The 21698-nt window shown below is 39.3% G+C and overlaps 2 protein-coding genes across 5 annotated transcripts in view; one reads left to right on the forward strand and one right to left on the reverse strand.

Annotated features, from left to right (window-relative positions):
• The window catches only part of LOC120515127 (phospholipid transfer protein), a 33963-nt gene extending 22883 nt beyond the window's left edge, over positions 1–11080 (forward strand). For all 4 annotated transcript variants that reach the window (XM_039735857.1, XM_039735859.1, XM_039735858.1 and 1 more), the window contains exons 13-16: positions 8116–8158; positions 8752–8815; positions 8901–8977; positions 9060–11080. In XM_039735857.1, the coding sequence (XP_039591791.1) occupies positions 8116–8158; positions 8752–8815; positions 8901–8977; positions 9060–9155 (280 nt within the window). In that variant the 3' untranslated portion in view covers positions 9156–11080. The remainder of the gene's footprint in view (positions 1–8115; positions 8159–8751; positions 8816–8900; positions 8978–9059) is intronic.
• Positions 11081–11273: 193 nt separating this feature from the next.
• Positions 11274–21698, reverse strand: part of ctsa (cathepsin A) — a 33183-nt gene continuing 22758 nt past the window's right edge. The window contains exons 10-15 of the mRNA XM_039735860.1: positions 18735–18813; positions 18322–18470; positions 13214–13289; positions 12870–12959; positions 12683–12784; positions 11274–12165 (exon numbers count right to left, since the gene is read on the reverse strand). Of these exons, the coding sequence (XP_039591794.1) occupies positions 12082–12165; positions 12683–12784; positions 12870–12959; positions 13214–13289; positions 18322–18470; positions 18735–18813 (580 nt within the window). The 3' untranslated portion in view covers positions 11274–12081. The remainder of the gene's footprint in view (positions 12166–12682; positions 12785–12869; positions 12960–13213; positions 13290–18321; positions 18471–18734; positions 18814–21698) is intronic.

Raw genomic sequence — 21698 nt, forward strand, 5'->3', positions numbered from 1 at the left:
CGTGCCACTACCTGGACAGTCGTTTTCACAAACCTGGCTTCTTTTGTATATGTGAAATAAACAATAGAAAAAGGTAAATGTTGCCACACAAGTCCAAATGTGCATCTAAGGGATGAGATAGAACAAAACCAGTAAACCCCCGATTCTCTAAAGAATCGCAAATCCAAGAATGGCAATCACTTTCTGTTCCCTCCGATCTTTGGAGGGATGAAAAATGATGGAGGGTGGGAACGCCCTGGGAAAGTTTTCATTTAATTAAATAACTATATTAGTACTAAAGTTAACCAATTTATTAAAACTAAAATTGAAATGTAATTGTTATATCATTTAAGTCCAAAATGTCTTTGAGTTGCTGCGCTTATAAGTAAAAAAAATATCTGAGTGCAAAGGTTTAAATGAATTGGAAACAAAAAATTCATAAAATGCTAAATACAAAATAGTTAATCAAAAATTTCCTTATAAACAACATTTTTGGTAAAGATGGTTTCCTGTCCTTGAATTAGCTCTCCCTGGTATGGAGTAGTTTAAACCTTCACTTTAACGTCACACGAACGCAGGACTCTTGAAAAGGCAACATAAAGCTGTCTATGTTCAAATACAGGCTCCGATAGGTAAAACCCTACTTTGTCCATGGTTCATCGTTGGGATTTGTTGATCGTCATGGCAAATGCAGCCTTAATGAGAAATTGGCATTGTTAAAGTTTAAATGGTAATTCCAGGTCAGAACTTGTAAGGTCAATTGTGGGAATCAAAACAGTATTGCCAGTATGGGATCCTGTAAGCACTTGTGCCTCAATAACATTTTCTCTCATGCTGTTCACGACCAACTGTGTACCATTGCATAAACCTTGTTTATTAAGGTTTCTTAATAGCATGATTATTGTCCCTACTTTAAGGTTAAGATTGTGTTGTGGTAATCCAGCTGGGTTAATAGTACTTAAACATTCTAATGGGAAATTAAGGTGCTCAGTTTCGTCTTCAGAATCAACACTGTCAGTACTTAGAAAGACGTGGCTTTCTCCAGGAAGCAATCCAATCACTTGGTTATTTATCTGGTCAACGTCAATAGGCTGTATATGCGGTGGTGTTCGTGTTTGGGAGTGTGGAAGACAAATGTTCTCTTCGTTCCCTTGTACTAATTCATGTCTGAGAAGTAAGCTTTACGAAACCAAGTAATAGCATGCTTTGTTTTAGCAAACAGAAAAATATTTGTGCAAAGGACTCAAGGTCTGAGCATTCCACACATGAGTCTGCCTTATCACGTTTTCCCTTAGCTTACATCTGAACGCCATAACAAAAGGGGCCAAGAAATCAAGTTGCATAAGGGACATTGAAGGGGCTCAAGGATTGTGTATAATAAAGTGTTGACTGTTACATTTTATAATGATATTAAATTACGCATTCTAGGGGTATAAAACTGGACCCCACCCAACAGACGGGGTTCAGAAGAGCCCTGACGGTGTCATTTATATTTGATTGTCTGCTTTTCTGAAACTCTTCTCACCGTGACTCTAAAAATAAAGCTGCTTTATAACCACACCTGCTGTCGGGTCTGCGATTTCGTCCACAGGAGGCAGTTGTATTGTGCACGGCTTGCTTCTGGACTAATTCCTGGTTTGGAGATCTACATTAAACAAAAGTTGTATATGCAGTGGTGTGCGCATTCATGTTTGGGCGGCGGTTGTATTGTGCACGACTTGCTTCTGGCCTCTGCATTCTGTGCATATATACAAACATTACTAAACGAAGGTTGTATATGTGGTGGTGTGCGTGTTCGCGTTCGGGTGGCGGTTGTATTGTGACCTGAAGTTTAGTTTACAGGTTGTGTTGTGTTGTTTGGGCACCACTTACTGACTCTGGGGCGGTGAGGCGCTGTGCACTTTCGGTGTTTCTGGCCTCTGGCATCTGTGCATATATACAGTACAACCTTCGTTTAGTAATATAGATATTAAAAGTAGTGGTCCATTAGCAGCTATGGGACATACAGGAAATGACATGGGCTACAATCCCTGTGCTGCACAGGTCTGCTGATCTTTTGAGTTTAGTCAATAGTTTCAAAATGTATGAACCTTTGTGCTTTTATAGAAGTAACAGGGCTTCTGTAAACTTTGTACACAATACAGTATTGTGGAGTCCAAAACCCAGAAAAGTCAGTCAGATCTGAAATGAAATGTACTATGAGTTAGTGGTACGTAATAAAATTTGTCATCAGTACATTACAATAGTAAAGCACACCTAAATAATCAGGGACCTCCACACCATGGAGAGCAAGAATTAGTGTAGAGGATCCACTACATGGCCAAAAGTTTGTGGGCTCCAGATCATACCTATGGTATATGAGCTTGTTGGGCATCCCATTCCAAAACCCTGTGCATTGTTTGAATTTTTGATTATTATTAATCAATAAGATGGCCATCAAGGAGGATGCCATAATGTGGAATTTGAAAAAAGAAATTTTAACTTGGTTAATTATTAGTTCTGCCTTTGGAAATATTAGCAATTTAATCCAATAATCTGACAAGGCTCCTACTTTATTTTCCTTTCCTTTCTCTGTTGTAGGAGGGGGGTCTCCAGTTTTTAGCCTTATTTCAAGGTAACTGAAGCACGCACGTTTTAAGGAACAGTATAGAATATTTTAATTACCACAAGAATTATACAAATATAACTGCATATGTATATTGACATATAAGACTTGACTCAGATACACTAGACAAATAAACATATCTATTATAAAAAAAAAAACCTTGCGACGATACGAGACTTTTTTTCCTGTGATGAGATATGATCTTTTGATGAGAGACACTTTTAAGTCCTGCGAAACGGACAAGTCACGTTATACTTACAACCTTTGGAAACAAGTCCTGTGATACACATGCAGAGCAGGTTAGAGATAATGGAAGTCTCAAAAAAAGGAGAGTAAAGATCGCATTAGCGCAAACAAACAGAAAATATTACTCGGTGAAATAACAGAGCAGCGAAAAGAGATCGAATAGTGTTTGAGGATGTCTGGAGGAGAAGAGAGACAAGGCAGTGAGACAAAAGGACAGCTGCTGTACAGGCTTTTAAACGTTCAAAGTGCAGTGCGAGATGCAGATCACACAACACGGCACCAGCAGCAGCAAGCCAGCAGCTGATCGAGCAAAGAGGAGGTAAAAAAAAGAGTGGTGTTTGTTCCCCATTGTATCACCATTTAAGAGGGGGTTTCAGAGCAGCGACCACATCTCCTTGGTGCGTCTACCCCACCTCTTCACAACGGTGCGTAGCGTTGGCGATGGCTTGTGGGGCGAGGCTCCCTAGTAGTAATAATCCATTTTATTTATTCGTATGTGCCTTTCTAAACACTCATGGACACTGAACAATAGATAAATCACACATTATAAACAAAACTAAAACACAAAATGTAAAATCAGACAGAGCAATTGTAGTCAAAGAGAAAAAGCCATCTTAAACAGATGAGGTTTAAGTTTGGATTTGAAAAGTGAGAATGATTCAATATTTCTAAGCTCAGATGGTAGTGCGTTCCAGAGCTGGGGAGCAGAGCATTCAGTTGGTGGTAAGATGGACGAAGGGGACAATCGAGTGGATGGAAGAAGAGGATCTAAGGGTGCGGGAGGGAAAGGCAACATGGAGGAGGTCAGACAGATATGGAGGGGCAAGGTTGTGGATAGTTTTAAAAGTTAACAGAAGAATTTTGAATTGAATGCTGAACTTAACTGGAAGCCGGTGAAGCTGCTGCAAGACGGGAGTGATATGGTGAATAGAGGAGGTCCTAGTAATGATGTGGGCAGCTGAATTCTGTAGCCGTTGAAGCTTATAAAGAGGTTTGCGAGAAAGACCAAAGAAAAGGGAATTACAATCGAGATGATAAGTGACAAGGCTATGAATGAGGATAGCAGTGGTGTGGGGAGTGAGGGAGGCCCGAATACGATTAATGTCACGCAGGAGGAAATACGCAGACCAGGAGATGTTATTGATGTGGGACTGAAAACATAAAATACTGTCAAGGATGACACTTAGTCTCTTAACCTGTGGGGAAGGGGAGACAGAGGAATTATCAACAACAAAAGAAAAATGATCAGTTTTGGATAATGTTGATTTTGTACCAATGAGGAGAACCTCAGTTTTGTCACTATTTAATTTAAGAAAATTTGAAGAAAACCAGGATTTGATTTATGTTATGCAGTCAATAAGCAAGGAAGGTGGAAAGGAAACAGTAGGTTTGCTAGTGAGGTAGAGCTGGGTGTCATCAGCATAACAGTGGAAACTAAGGTGATATATTTATGAAAGATATTACCAAGGGGAAGGAGGTAAATAATGAAGAGGAGGGGTCGCAGGACAGAGCCCTGGGCACAACTAAAGTAATAGTGGTGGGTTGGGATGTAAAAGTTTTAAGCTGAGAGAGAGGATCTGAGCCACTCTAGTGGAGTGTGGGTAATGCCAATCGAAGATAATCTATTAAGAAGAATAGTGTGACAAATGGTGTCAAAGGCTGCACTCCGATCAAGAAGGATGAGAATAGTAATTAAACCAGAATCTGCTGCCATAAGGAGGTCGTTAGTAATTTCGATAAGTGCCGTTTCTGTACTATATAACATACAGGCTGGCTGTTTACTGCTATTTGGAGTTCTACTTTATCTTGAAACAGACAAATAGTTTACGATACCATTATGGATGATGTCCGATGTTGTTTGGAGCTATTGCTTTGTTGTTGCTCCAGGTTCAAGCAGAAGATTCCTCATGCATTGGAGTGCACTCTTTCTCTTTGCTGCATGATCCTTTGTGTGTGATGTGCTCTGCTGCTGCTTCCTGCTGCCTTCTGCCACTTCATAGGGAAAAGGCTTCAGTCATTGTGATGCAAGTTTAGATTCTGAAGTTCCCTTCTTGTAGTCATGGCTTCTCAGCCTTGTCAGACTACTGGCACACAGCTTTGGCTTGACAGAGTGGGTCTTGCTTCAGGAGACAAGTTTGTTAAATTCAGCTGTCCAATCAGGAGGTTCATAGCTTTTTGGGTCTGAGATCAGGATTCAGATGCTTTCAGTCATTTTGGAAAGTTCTTGAACTTATTTCAACATGCCATTCTCTTGTCTCGGGGTGCATGTGGTTTTAAAGGAAGGTTGAACCTTCTGCCGATTGGATTAAAGTCACTCCCAGTTAGAATATCAGTGTCTTCTAATAGGTGAGTTATCCTGGACATCTTGTTTGTCATCGCTTGAATTTCAGGTTTTTGTCCTTGAGTCAGATTCACTCCTTCACACTCAAGAGGTCTGCAGAGGGCCCTCAGGTCACCTCCGATTTACACCTTTGTTATCAGATGAGGTCCAGGCAGATCCTGATAAAAGCTGGAGTTCAGTCACTTAGTTTGGAATGCAAGTAGAGGAAGGCACATCTGGATGCCTGCATCCCTGTTAAATCTGCTTTCTTGCAGGCCTGGTGTGTCACTAAAGCCTAGCAGAATTGTCAATGCCTGCTTCGTCCTATAGCGTTAATATTGAGTTGGTCCTCAGCCTGTGGTTATAACAGCCTTCACTCTTGCAGGACATCTTTGCACAAACGTCTGGAGTGTGTCTGAAGGAATTTGTGTCCATTCAGCTGAAAGAGCATTTGTGAAGTCAGGTACTGATGTTAGACTTGAAGATGAGGCTTGCAATCAGTGTTGCAATTCATCCCAGAGGTGCTCAGTACAGTTGAGGTAAGGGCTCTCTGCAGGCCATTTAGATTCCTCCACGACCTTATGGACCAGACTTGGCTTTGTGCACAGGGGCACAGTCATGTTGGAACAGAAAAGGGACTTTACCAAAATGTTGCCACAAAGTTAATAGGGCAGAATTGTCTAAAACAGGGGTTGGCAACCTTTCAGCGGTGTCGTGTCGAACCTATGTTACAATGTTATTTACCGTGCCGACATAATTCTAGGACTTTTTGCTTCAAAAGTATATATTATAATAATTTTATAATAATATAAAAGTATATTATACCAGTAACGGCACACTGCAGAATCCACTTGACTTGAACATTCCTAGTTTTCATCCTCTTTCTCTGTACGTTTAGCGTTCGTTTGCTCAGAGGTTGATGCGCTTGCTGCTTCCTGAGCAGATCTTCTTTTCTTCACCTTAGCGGCCCGCTGCTTCTCTTCTTTCGTCGGCATCTCTTTGCATTAAAACTGATTAAGTCAGTGTTTGTGTTGCAATTACTTAGTACGTTTTCCTTCATTTTTCACTTAAGCTGGCACTTAAGTCTTCAATCTGCCTCAAGAATGATTTAAGATATGAAGAGGTGACGGCGAAAGCGGTAGGGATGAGAACGGCGCCTGTACGTATATGCCACAAGGCCTCACTGCTGGCTGCTGTCGAGAGTTGATTCTACAATAAAATAAAATAAAAATAAAAAGAGGAATAACCTTGGCGGTCAATCATCACCCCGAAAGCCGATAGTAGACGTCACGTAGTATATGTGTACCAAATTTCAGGTCAATAGTTCAAATGGTTTGTGAGCTACAGGTGATTTAAAATCCTGGGCAGACAAACAGACAGCCATGGTAGCGTATTATAAAGATACTTTTGAAGCCCATTATAACTGGATCTTATATTATTGGTGATTCAATATTTTAAAACACATAGGATCATATGTGAAAAGAATGTTTTGTCAAATTTTAATTTAACACATTTATTAAAAATTGTATTAAGAATTATGTCTGTAGTACTAGGGTGTTGTACCGTGTTAGCCATTATGAATGTAGAGAAGAGCCAAGCAAAATGACACCTTTTATTGGCTAACTAAAAAGACTACAATATGCAAGCTTTCAAGGCAACTCAGGCCCCTTCTTCAGGCAAGATGTAATCTTGTAATCTTGTGTTACATCTTGTCTGAAGAAGGGGCCCGAGTTGCCTTGAAAGCTTGCATATTGTAGTCTTTTTAGTTAGCCAATAAAAGGTGTCATTTTGCTTGGCTCTTCTCTACATTAAAAATTATAAATGACAAATTTTTAATACAAGATACATAGTTTTAATAAGAATTCTAATATGATTAATCATTCTTTATTATTAATCAGCGCTATTAATCAATTAATGTGAACCATGTCCCTGTACCTCTTTGCTCAGTTGCTCGATATCAGGTGTGTAACGTTTAGCTTCACGCAGGGCTCTGAGTGTTCAGGTGTTAGACAAATTCGTTTATAGCATCACTTTTTGTCATCAGAGATTTTAAACGTGGACTCATGTTTAGTTTGATAACATCTTTGCACACTTGACGTACGACACTTTCACAGCATAACGCACATACAGCATGATCCTTCTGTTGTACAAATCCATATTCATCTTGAAAAGAGCAAACATCAAGTTTTTGTCTATTATGAGTCACTTTAGGGCAGTGTATTACTTAATAATAGCAAGAGGTTTGTTTTAACGTACTGAACACATGATTTCCATTTACATGCGAGTCGCACACGCAAAAACAAAACGTAGGTGAAGGCGTGAACACATGCGCTGTAATTAAAATATAGTTTGGAAGGTGGCATTCTCCTAGCATCTCCCAAATCCAGACTGGCAGATAGAGAAGTAAGAGTGATGACTTGAGTCTGGTGGCAGAGTGTTTAGCTCAACTCCCACTGACGCTTGGCACTGTACGTAGTGATCTTGGGCATTTTGTGCAGCTGCCCACCCACAGAAACCCATCTCATGAAGCGCCTGATGGACAGTTCTTGTGCACATGATAGTTTGTGAGTATTGAAAAAGAGGATATTTTTAAATTTTATTCATTTTATCATAGCCTCTGCTCATTTTTTTTTTTTTCTTCTTAGAATTTTCTACTTTAAGCCACTTTTTTGTCTAAGATGATAGGCTTATCTTCGTGAAACAAAATTCTGCTTCTTGCCGGAGATACGTGTAATCCTAAATGCTGTCACGCTACAAATGGAAAACGTTTTTGAACACCAGCCTTTCCAAATGGCTGGATATCCTGCCCCGTTAAGGATGTGGAAAGCCAGCAAGGCGGACAGAACCTTGACCGGTACACTCCACTAGTTTTGAGAGCTTTCAAAATTTGAATAAACCAAGTAGCATCAGGACAGTAGATCCTTCCTTACAAAAGTAACTTGCCTTTGTTTGTTTCATTTTTCAGGTTTAGGATCTACTCTAACCAGTCTGCGCTGGAGTCTCTGGCGGTATGTATCAGCACCAAATAGTTTATCCTGAACATTTTCAGTGCAGTTGTTTGTGCTGCTGCCGCTTCACAGAGCCAGCATTCAGTCATCATCTGTGTGAGGTTAGCTTGTTCCCTCCATGTCTGCTTGGTATTTTCTTCCTACTTTCCAAACTATATGCATGTTAGCTTACTTATCTGACCATTCTGACCTGGTCCCATCCGAGTGTGGGCATACAATGCTCACTGCTACCTTAACATCCAATGCTACTGAGATCAGCTCTGCTTTCCCACAAACCTAAACTGAGTTAAGGAGGTTTGGAAATGTTTGGTGATGTTGAATTTGAGGAGAACAAGGGGTTCTGAGACACAAAAAAAAGTGGCGTTAATAGTAAAAAAAACAATCAAAATCAACATCAACCACTACACTACCTAGCTGGCAGCATGTGGTCCGCTACCATTTTTTAATTTAATTTGAATTGCATAAGCCTTTGTGTTTGAGTATGCCTGCCAGCAAACTGATCCTATCAAGTTGAGCAATGGTGGTCATTGTGACTTGTGCTAAACGATTAAAATAAAAGGTCCATACAATGCTCTCTGTTCTTGCCATTGTAGCTGATCCCTCTGCAGACTCCTCTGAAGACCCTCCTACAGCTGGCAGTTATGCCAGTTATTAATGGTAAGTTACACTCTCTTACATGTCCTGATTGTGTGGTGGTGTCGTACTGATAGTTCATCTCACCTCAGTTGTCATTTATCTGCAGAGCGAACTAAAAGAGGAGTTCAGATCCCACTGCCAGAGGGGATGGACTTCAAAGAGGAGGTAGTCCAAAATCACATGGTAAGTGAGCCTCACATCCAAAGGGGCTGTCAAAGTGGTTTACCACGGGCTGCCCACCGTTTACCATATCTTCTCTTTGCAGGGCTTCATTACAATAGGTGCGAATCTACACTTCAGCAAGGGCCTGAGAGAGGTCATCGAAAAGAACCGGCCAGCTTCAAACAGCACCCAGCCCTAACTGGGCTTTGGCTGCCCTCCTGTCATGTCTGCAGCGCCCCATCTACAATAACACACTGCTTCAGGCTCATTGCTAATCAGTCATATTAATGGTAAATAGGAGATATCATGTGTATAATTATTAGAAGAAATATACTACCAACTTGCAGGAATGTCTGTGGCTCAACATCCTCATCCTGAATATTATTCATGGCCATTTGTGGCTGTTTCCCCCTTGTCCTCCTTCAAGTGACCCCCGCCGAGAGATAGCACTTGGTAAAGCACTCCTCTTGTGTTCCCCTCCCTTCTACCATTAAATCAACAATCCTTTCATTCATTCAGAGGCACTTGATTGATTTGACAGAGGGACAACAGACAGTAATATAATAAATTATTAGGCCTTTAGCTGCGCCTGCCAGCTACCGGTATGTGCGCATATCCTTCCAACATTCAACACTGCCGTTAATGTGGTTGGTTTCTTTCTTTGGAAATTTGAACCTAGAATGACTTTTGGCATTGACTGCTTTTCTAATCTTCACTGTAATCCCAATGGCGTATTACCCTGCGCTTCCAGCGTGATAAACGAGTCAGGCCATATTTCAGTTGATGTAAAATAGTACGGACACACCACTCCATAGCTTCATTACTTGTACCTGCTGAGATTAATCAGGGGGGCAGCAGGTTAAAGCCTCTTGTTAACACTGGATGCAAAACTTGACGGAAGCCAGTTCATCACAAAGCACACATTTTAAGGCCACCAGTAAACATTACACAGTAAGGAAGTGGGAAACACCACCACCAAATGCAGAAGATGGATGTCTACCTGCACATAAAAAAGCTACTTAGGTGCTTTTATTATTATTTTTAATGCCTTGACTGTTGCTTGGCATTTCTGAATCTTCAAGATCTGTTTGTGTGCTTTAACTGGTTCACTTAGCTTAGATATACAAAAGGTGAACGCTCCAAAATACAAACCTACACAGCATTAAAAGAAAACAAAATGTGTGAAATGTGTCTATTGCACTGCTTTGGCCTGCAGCCGCTCCCCACTTCTACTCAAATGGCCGAAAATGGAGCAGATGCTACAGGGTCCCGTGTGACTGATAGTGTTTACGTTACTCTTTTGTCTTTATATTCTTCCTGTGATGCTGCTTTTGACAAAGTAAGAAAAAAAAACAAAATTGCACCATTTAATTGTGGAGCTGCTTGGATCAGAAAGCCTGCACAACATTCCAACGGAAAAGAAACAAAGCAACCCTGGCATTAGGGTCAAGGGTTTAACACTGGAAAAGTGGCTAATAAGAAAGAACTTTCTATCCAGTATAAAAGGAGGCTTAGAGGGTCAACGCAACGTGTTGCCATCTATGAGAGGCCGAGAGAGAAGAAAATAAGGTCTACAAGTTATTTAAAAAAAAGACCAGAGGATTTGAAGCTGCTAAGCCTCTTGGCAGTGGGTCAGCACCCATCAAACCACCGTCTAAATGAAATGGCTTCCCTTTTAATTTGGAGAATGGTAAACTGGGTCACAAACAGTAATACTACAAATGAGGCCTTGTCCGCATCTCCATGTGACCAGACCAGGCGTCCTCCCTGCCAAGTCACATTCTGCTCTTATACCTCTCGATCTGCCCGTCTCCTCCCACGCTAACACTTAAACTGCTGCTGTGCTGTTCCTCGTTTAGTTTAATTGTCGCCCATCATCATCATCATCATCTCTCTAAATTGTAATAATATTGTAATAATATTGTTCTTCCTCCCTACCATTCCTCATTTCCAGTAAGCTCAGCCGTCAGTTTTTTTTTGTGTTTTTGCTACTCAAGCTTGCTTTGTTCATTCTTTTCAGTAGCTGTGATTTGTATAATTGTCGTTTGTCACAGTTTTGTACTTCAGTAAATTTTATATACCAGTTTTTTTGTGTTTGTAATAAATAAAGATGCCAAACAAAAACAAGCCAGTGCACCTTCGTGTGACTTGCTATCCAATACTCCAGCCCAAGGCATGCCAACGTACTGTAGTACTATACTACACCGGGACCACCACCCGACATTGCGTCCTGCACTACTGAGGGTGGCATGCCCACAGCCGAATGGAAAGTACCAAGGTATTTGAACATAAGAAAAAGTAACAATATACAGAAATATATACTTTTTTTATGGTTTTAAATTTTATTTCCAGGCTTTCAGGGAGTCTAAAGTGTTAATTAGGGCATCTCAGGCACCCCAACCACCTTGGATCCCACATATTTTGCACTTTGCATCTATCCATCTTCAAATTCAGATAAGGTCTGTAGGGAGCCACTGCCTATACTGGGCGCGATTCTGGAACTAACCCCAGGTTGGCTGGAGTACTACTCCAGGACATACTCACTCACTTCTACCTGCCAGCCGAGCGACCAATGTGGAGTGACAGCAACGAGAAGAAATCGCAATATACAGAAATATTTTTAATTAAAAAAATCTGCCAAAAAATTAAATTGCAAAATGATTCTGCATATACAAACAGATGAAATTAACAAAAGTTGAATGTGATGCAAGCCACATGTTCGCTCCAGTGCCTCATTCTGCCTAAGTAGTTGACTGTGTCATCTTCTCAGAAGAACCTGACAGCTAAACCAGAAGGACTTTGTGACATCCACCACATGACAGGCCAAAGACAAGGAGGCCCAGCAGCTTTTATATGCAGGGACAGAAAGTGCTTAGCAAAATGTACACATTTGTACACTGGATTTGAGAATCATCATGGAGTATTCTGAAAATAATCACAGTAGCAGGGCAGAGTAGAAACTAACTCGGGTTGCATGGAGGTAAAACCTGGTGAACCTTATGCAAAATAAACATCACCCACCAGCATCCAGCAAGGGGTGAGAGAGTGAGATAAAGACAAAGTCCTGGCTTTTTCCAAAAAAAAAAAAAACAAAAAACCACCATGTAACTGGGTCATCTCTTCAGTCAGTATGGTTCATTCTTCAGGAAGCGGCTGAACATTGTGAAAGCAGCAATAGGTCTATCCGTAGGGACCATGTGTCCTGAGCCCTGCAAAACAGCACAAAACGGACTAGGAGTCAGTGACAGGTTACTCACAATACAGGGCAGTGACTGACCTCATTACTCATATTATCTCCACGTCCAATGTGTCTAAGAGAGGAAAAAAAGGGAACGGCTACAACTTAAAAAAAAAAAAAAATACAAATAAAAAGAAGCTGGGCCTGAGATGGACTGGCATCCTCCTGTCCATGGCAGTTGTTTGCCACACACCTGATGGTGCCAAGATGTGCCCTTTAAACTGGATGATGGATTAGCAAATGTTATATTCATAAAAGGATAGCAGAGACATAAAAAAATGAAAGAACTATGAGCATGAGGGCTGAAATGGCACACACTCTAAAAAATAAAAAGAAGGGAGTAAGTGGTAGAGCATGGTGGTAGTAAGTAACTGGTGATGGGGTACTATTAGAGGAACAATGAACTGAAGGGATTCATAATAAATACAAAAAATCATCATGTGTGGATTTAATCAAGAAGGGTGAATACTGAATAGAAATGAGCAGACCTTGACTGTGACGAAGGCCAGATTTGTGAACTCCTTCACAAAGCCTCCGACCTGCTGGTTTTGCCCATTGTTGTAAAGCCAGGTCCTCCTGTTCACCTGCACCTGTGGAGACACAACCATGGAAGTTAAAGCTGGTATCTTGCTATGAAAAGGAGAAAGCAAACACGATATTACACACACAACTCACCTTCTGCTGTAGAGACTCAACAAACCACTGGTCACCCAGAAAGTTGCAGGCCATGTCCACATCACCATTGTACACCAGTATGCGATACTTCTGTTGGGGGGCAAAAAGCAGGTCTACATTAGGTTTTTTAGGCCGCTTCCTCTGTCACAGGTGTAGTCAGTGTGAACTGCTGCCTACAGCCTTTATATTCTTGAGAGGAACTACGCAGGATTTTAAGAAAAAGTGCATCCAAGATTGCAAATCCAGGTTTTAATTTATTATTTTTAATGCAGCATTCTTCATTCAATAAAGATAGTTCAAAAGTTTTAAGGTTTAAGTTCAAAAACATGATCCATTTAGCTTACCAGGGCACCCAACAGCTTCAGGTACTGATCCCGAACATCTTTATAGAGCCGAACATATTTCAAGTTTACTTCAGCGCTGCAACCAAATTTAAAAGAAGAAAAAAAAATTATCACATTTCAACAAAGTCAGGTGTGAAACAGCAAGAGGGCAAAATGAGCCTCCTTTTTAGTAAATCCCAATGGGCACTATTATAGTATGGCTGCCAAATTCAGCATTTACTGTGGACATTGCACAGAAGTATTTCATTTGCATGTCCATTCGTGTTAAGTGATGTTACTATAAAAGTGACTGGACCTGACTAAATTGCATCTAACTCTATCCATACTGTGCTGTTTTTAAAGAGTGTGGACTACAATGAAGTGCTGTAAAAAGAATTGTGAAGCATAAATCACAAGCAGGAAGAAAAAATGGAAATCTTAGGAAGGGCAATTTAATAAGGGACCCTCTTCTTCCAAGTAGGTTGTGTATGCAGTGGGGTTAAAAAAAAAAGGGGGGGGGTAAATACAAATACAAAACATCATACAAGTGGTCCTCTTCACATAGCTAGAGGGCCAATCTATCATTGCCACCTCAGAAGTACAATCATCTATCACATCTGTGCACATTTGGTTGCCATGTCATTGCAACGGATAGCACATCACAAACATTAACACTGCTTTTACAAATCCCACACCAAACGGCATATAACACAGACATACATGCTGCATGGTGCACTGCACACGTTAATGTGGAAGTCTACGTTGACGACTCGAGACAGGTAGCACCTCCAGTATGATACACTTTGTCCTTGCACAGCGCTCCTCACCAAGTGCAGGCACAGAGTGCCATGATAACCCGCAAGGCAAGAACAGATACACAGAAAACAAAGCAGAAACCGATTAACAGTACAACATGAGAGAGTTTCTGTATTTAAAAATAAAAAAAAAAACTATCTGGCTAAACTGAGCTACATGTGGAACCCTCCTGCTTTTGACTCTTAAATAATAATACTAATAATAAACCATTTTATTTACAGTATATGGCATCTTTCTCATGCTAGGAATACAGATATTCAGAGAGAACAGGGCACATACAACATTGGATACAAATAATATTTGTATTAATCTATATATACAGTATACATATACATACATACAGGGTGACACAGAAAAATGGGAACTTTTGAAAAACCCAATAAAAATAGAAGATTTCCAACAAAAAAAATGTACTGACGGCAATTGAACCACTACAACTTGCCTTTTAAGAGACAGTAATCCAAATTATCAATGTCTGAAAATTACGTCCTGTAGACGGCGTCCTCCTGTACGTATGCATTCTTCCAATCTGCTGTTGAAGTTCCCCATTGATCGCTGCAACATCTCAGCTGGGATACCACGAATTTCGTCTTGAATTCTTTGTTTTAATTCATTCAGTGTCCTTGGCCGAGTCGTGTAGAACCGACTCTTAAAGTAGCCTCACAACAAAAAAATCACAAACTGACAAATTTGGTGATCTTGAGGGCCAGGGAATGTCACCAAATCTTGAGATGACACGGTTACCGAACAATTCTCGCACAGCTGCAATTGATTACTAAATGGCGAGATTGTTTACAGCTCAAGGTCCCTGTTCTGCAGTGCTGCCAACTATACATGGCTGCCACAACACATTTCAAAAGTTACCGTTTTTCTGTCACCCTATATATATATATATATATATATATATATATATATATATATATATACATACATATACACACACACACACACACAGTGGGTATGGAAAGTATTCAATTTTTCACTCTTTGTTATATTGCAGCCATTTGCTAAAATCATTTAAATTAATTTTTTTTCCTCATTAATGTACACACAGCACCACACACAAAAATAATTTTTTAAATTGTTGCAGATTTATTAAAAAAGAAAAACTGAAAAATCACATGGTCCTAAGTATGTGAAATATCACATGGTCCTTAACCCTTTGCTCAGTATTTAATAGAAGCACCCTTTTGAGCTAATACAGCCATGAGTCTTCTTGGGAAAGATGCAACAAGTTTTTCACAACTGGATTTGGGGATCCTCTGCCATTCCTCCTTGCAGATCCTCTCCAGTTCTGTCAGATTGGATGGTAAACGTTGGTGGACAGCCATTTTAGGTCTCTCCAGAGATGCTCAATTGGGTTTAAGTCAGGGCTCTGGCTGGGCCATTCAAGAACAGTCACAGAGTTGTTGTGAAGCCACTCCTTCGTTATTTTAGCTGTGTGCTTAGGATCATTGTCTTGTTGGAAGGTAAACTTTTGGCCCAGTCTGAGGTCCTTAGCACTCTGGAGAAGGTTTTTGTCCAGGATATCCCTGTACTTGGCCGCATTCATCTTTCCCTCGATTGCAACCAGTCGTCCTGTCTCTGCAGCTGAAAAACACCCCCACAGCATGATGCTGCCACCGCCATGCTTCACTGTGGGGACTGTACACATACCGCTTAGAATTAAGGCCAAAAAGTTCTATCTTGGTCTCATCATTGATGTCTGTCAATATGGGGTGCTGTGTGTACATTAATAAGGGAAAAAATTAATTTAAATGATTTTAGCAAATGGCTGCAATATAAAAAAGAGTGAAAAATTGAAGGGGGTCTGAATACTTTCTGTACCCACTATATACACACACACACACATATATACATATACATATATATATACATATATATACACATATACATACATATATATATATACACACATATATATATATATATACACATATACATACATATATATATATATATATACACATATATACACATATATATACACATATATATATATATATACACACACACATTTCTCATGGTCTTAGAGTCCTTCAGGTGCCTTTTGGCAAACTCAAGGCGGGCTGCCATGTGCCTTTTATTAAGGAGTGGCTTCCGTCTGGCCACTCTACCATAAAGGCCTGATTGATGGATTGCTGAAGAGATGGTTGTCCTTCTGGAAGGTTCTCCTCTCTCCACAGAGGACCTCTGGAGATCTGACAGAGTGACCATCAGGTTCTTGGTCACCTCCCTAGCTAAGGCCCTTCTCCCCTGATCAGTTTAGATGACCGGCCAGCTCTAGGAAGAGTCCTGGTGGTTTCGAACTTCATCCACTTACGGATGATGGAGGCCACTGTGCTCATTGGGACCTCCAAAGCAGCAGAAATTTTTCTGTAACCTTCCCCAGATTTGTGCCTCGAGACAATCCTGCCTCAGAGGTCTGCAGACAATTCCTTTGACTTCATGCTTGGCTTGTGCTCTGACATGAACTGTCAACTGTGGGACCTTCTATAGACAGGTGTGTGCCTTTCCAAATCATGTCCAATCAACTGAATTTACCACAGGTGGACTCCAAATAAGCTGCAGAAACATCTCAAGGATGATCAGGGGAAACAGGATGCACCTGAGCTCAATTTTGAGCTTCATGGCAAAGGACGTGAATACTTATGTACATGTGCTTTCTCAGTTTTTTTTTTATTTTTAATAGATCAGCAAAAATCTCAAGTAAACTTTTTTCACATTCTCATTATGGGGTGTTGTGTGTAGAATTCTGAGGAAAAAAATGAATTTAATGCATTTTGGAATAAGGCTGTGACATAACAAAATGTGGAAAAAGTGATGCGCTGTGAATACGCTGGGTATTTCAGTTAAATATTAAGACTAATTACTGCTAATTTGATATACTGCTCTGCTGCAACATTCTAACATCCAAGAATGAGCAAAACCATACTTTTCAAATACTCTTCCGTTTGAACGACTTAACGACTAAACATATTGCAAAGTTATGACAAATCACAATATGGAACAAATACGCCACTTCACCATTTTAACTACTGAAGTGCAAAGTACAACATTTTGGAAAATGCCCCAAAACATTTAAGTTTGAGCCGCATCAATTGATGGTAAAATTGAGACTCTGTCAGTTATTTTTGACTGTGAACTCCCACTCACCAATCAAACAGTGTATTCTCTTCATATATTCTCCTGACTTGAGATTTTGGTTTTCTTGCCTTTATTTTCAACAGACTTTACCCAACTTCTACTGCTAATGGACTTTAGAATAAATGACTTGCTTCTCCTAAGCATTGAACTTGCTCTGTTTTATGTTAGTGTTTAATGTGTTTTTTATGTTTGTGTATGTAAAGGTTGTATGATCAGCTGGTGATTTACTGTTAGTACATTATCACTGTTAATATAATAAAATGCAAGTGCTCTAAGCCTGTACTAAGACTCAGTCAGTCATTTTCCAAGCCACTATATCCAAACACAGGGTCACGGAGCCAATCCCAGCCAACACAGGGCGCAAGGCAAGAACAAATCCCGGGCAGGGAGCCAGCCTACCGCAGGACACACACACACCAAGTACACACTAGGGACAATTTAGGATCACCAATGCACCTAACCTGCATGTCCTTGGACTGTGGGAGGAAACCCATGCAGACACGGGGAGAGCATGCAAACTCCACGCAGGGAGGATCCAGGAAGCAAACCCAGGTCTCCATACTGCGAGGCAGTAGTGCTACCATGCCACCCCGTACTAAGAGTGTTACATAAAAATAAACTGGACTGACTACTTATGCTGAATGATCATCATTTCCCATAAAATTTCAAATTTGCAGATGCCTTAATAAATCTCGATTCTGTGCCATGCCCACCTGATACACACCACCAGCACCAAACTGAACTAAAAAAATGAAAGTAAACCTTAAACACAAAGATTAAATGGGTCTAATAAGAAAAATGACCAATTATGAAAGAACAAAGAAGAGAATGATGTCAGAAACAGACAGGTTAAAAAAAAAGAAAAAATGACAGAGCCCCCCAAACAGCAGACAAAACATTAAAATGAGTAAAGAATTATTACCATTTTTAGCTCAATATTAACAGATAGTTTCAAAACATAACATTACACAAAATGAACCATACCATATGCAAAGCACAAAAAGGCTGTAAAAGTAAACAGATCGGGGGATTCAAAGCAGCGAAGTTAAGTTCTAAGTTAGAAAGGCACAGCAGCATTAAGCCTGAGAGCTGGTGCTTTCCCCAGCCACATGAAGTGAAATCATTTGAATGAGTACAAAAGTGCCAGTCCTGTGTCCTGTAAATACCTGCATATCTGCCAATCTTGTGCTTCAGGGCTGATGTGGAGAGCCTGCTTTACATATGCATTGTTCAAGTATGTGGTGGCTGCTGTTGAATTGGTACAGGGAGGGTCCAGCCTTACAGACTCGCTCAGAGAGTTCATAGCAAGCAGCTTCTACAGTGGTACATTGGAAAAAGAAAAACATTTAAAGTTCACTAACAAAAAAAAAAAATCGTTTGTCAGCTTTATGAGGAAGTAATTAAAATATGTTGATGACCAGATATTTTAGTGTTTTGGTTAAGTTGTATTCAGTATCCATGGACTATTTTATGTTAGGATTTAACATTTAATTTCAGCTTCTGAAAGTTTATAGTGCAGCTCCTTAAAGTAAAGCAAAAAATACCGACCTCACTGCAACCAATGAAGTGGAAAACCTACCTGTCTCCATAGATGCTTTGAACCAAGCTGCCGGAAGTGGTTCCCCAAATCATAAAAAATTACTCCTCTGTTGTCAGACCTGTGAAACAAAAGCTTCCAGATAAGAAGCCCATTCCTAATGCCAATAATATAAAAAAAATCTTTACATACAATATAAAATCTAGACAATCAATAATATAAAGGCTGATTAGCAGCTTCCTCCAAGCACATATAACTCTGTGTTTTGGTATTAAGATGCATTAAAATGTTATGGGAAATTTAGATGATACCATTTGTGATGAAGGATGTCATAGTGGCACAGGGGTAGCATTGTTGCCTCACAGTATGGTGACCAGGGTTTGTGTCCTTAGTCCTCCCTGTGCATCTGCATGGGTCTCCTCTCAGTGCTCTGGTTTCCTCCCACTATCCAAAGACATGCAAGTTTGGTGAACTGGCCTGTGTGTGTGTTTGTCCCATCAAGGGTTTGTTTCTGTCTTGTGCCCTATGCTAGCTGGGATAGACTCCTGTCCCCCTGCAACCTTGGTCTGGATTAGGCAGGTTAGAAAAATGACATGACATTTATGATGACAGACATTCTTATATTGTTCTGTTCACGTGCATTTCTAATTGAAGTTTGGAAGAGATTGCAAGGTCACTATTGATTTGTAGTTCAAGCTGCGCAACTCTTTTCTCAAAATTACGTGTGTGAAAAGAAAAAGAGAAGGAAACCTTTTAAAACAGCACAGTACTGCTCCATAAGGCAACTGCCAAATACCATTTTAGTATAATGAAATGAAGTGAGAGGTGAGAGTTACATCATACCTTGTCAAACTTGGGTAACAAAGTTACTGGTGAAATGGATTACTGAGAGCTACTACTTGGAAGAGAGTTTACATGAAATATCTTTCTAGTAGCTCATATTTCCTTACGCATGTGAATACACCGCAAGTGTGTTTAATATTCAGTAGAGACAGTGGAGAAGCTCAACTCTGAAGTAACAGTGTTAAGGAATACATGAAATGGTTATCTAGAATGTGTAATTGAAGGTTTTGATAAGTTAAGAATATAGCTTGCATATGGGACTTACTCTTATGAGCTCTTAATTTTTTCTTAATTTTCTTTAATCTGTATCTGATTTACTTAGACAAATACTGTTGTAAAAACAAGCTAACAAATAGAGATTTAAATCCTATATCTCAAATCTTATCAGTCTGTAGCATAGAGGAGAACCACATTGTGGACCTTTTAACGAATCCTTGGTACATACACACTTTATTAGAAATGGGGAGAATGTGGCAGCATCCAAGGCATTAATGACAATCTTCTAGATTTTAACATTGAGTATTAAAATAAACAAAAAAGTACAAGACAGTTGGCTGCACTCAAGCAAAACCAAAGCCTCTAGCCTGCACAGAAGTACAATGTAGAATTTCCATGGAGGGGCCAGGTAGACACCAGACTGGAATTTATCTTTTTCTACAGACAGTCATCTCAAATATTTGTAGTCAATGGAATCTTGATAGGCTAGAGTTTCATCCGTTTTTCCTCTTTTGCCATTTGGTCTTAATTTAATGTATAGCATAATTTATGTATACATTTTCATTTACTTTTATATGTCCTATCGGCACTTTAAAACTAATGTCTACAGAAATCCCTGCAGTTGTGTTTACTGACCGTTGTTAAAGGAGTATAGCACACACACACACACATATACATATATATATATATATATATATATATATATATATATATATATACATATATATATATATATATACATATATATATATATACATATATATATATATATACATATATATATATATATATATATATATATATATACATATATATATATATATATATATGCACATACGCACACACACACAAACACACACATATATACACTAGGGGCCTTTGCCTCCTGCTTGCTTCGCTTGCCAACCCCCGTTTTTGGTTTTTCATGATACACACTTTTAAGATTTTTTTTTCTTTGAATTGTTGCTATTTCATTAGTTTCACTTTTACTTCAGAACTTCTGTAAAAACAACATTTGGAATCTTTTAAATCCCAATGTGCTAAATCTTTTTAATGAGGTCAGTGAGACATGTGTTTAATGGCTTTGTACCATAATTCAGGATAGCTGAAGTTGATTTATTTCAGCAATTCCATTCAAAAAGTGAAACTTGTATATTAGATTCATTCATTACACACAGACTGATGTATTTCAAATGTTTATTTCTTTTAATTTTGATGATTATAACTGACAACAATTGAAAGTCCCAAATTCAAATACTGAATCGTTATTTCTCCGAGTAATAATTTTTTATTTGTTTGTTTAATGCGATCTTTATTTTTTGGCACTTTCATTTTTTTCTGCTTTTATATTCTGTATCTCGCTCTGCATGCGTTTTGTTGCTACATTTTTTTGAGTGTTTTGAATTCCAGTTTTCATTATCTCTATCCTGCTCTGCATGTGTTTGGCCCCCTTGTTTTTTAACCTCTTTATGACGTTTTACTTTGTTTTCTACTGTCTTTTATTTCTGACCTCGCTTTATCCTGCTTTTTTTCCCATGACACCTGGTCCGTGGTGATTATTTTCCCCATTTTCAAGTAATAATTTCCATCTGTTTGCGCTACTGCAATCTTTACTAGAATTCTGAGGAAAAAAATTAATTTAATCCATATACATATATATATATATATACATATACATATATATATATATATATATATATATATATATATATATATATATATATATATATACATACACACACACATATATAAACATATATATACATATACATACATATCTACATATATACACACACAGCTATTTCGTATCAGTGCAATACACTGTTTGTTAAAACGGTTGACTCCCGCTCTTACGTGCAATAACAAATCAAATCATTCAGTTGTCTTTGCTCATATGTCATTTTAGAGCTGGACGCCTGGCATCTTTTTTTGGCCACAAGTTCGTTT

This window comes from Polypterus senegalus, chromosome 14 (genome assembly GCF_016835505.1).
Source record: "Polypterus senegalus isolate Bchr_013 chromosome 14, ASM1683550v1, whole genome shotgun sequence".
Classification (NCBI taxonomy): Eukaryota; Metazoa; Chordata; class Cladistia; order Polypteriformes; family Polypteridae; genus Polypterus; species Polypterus senegalus.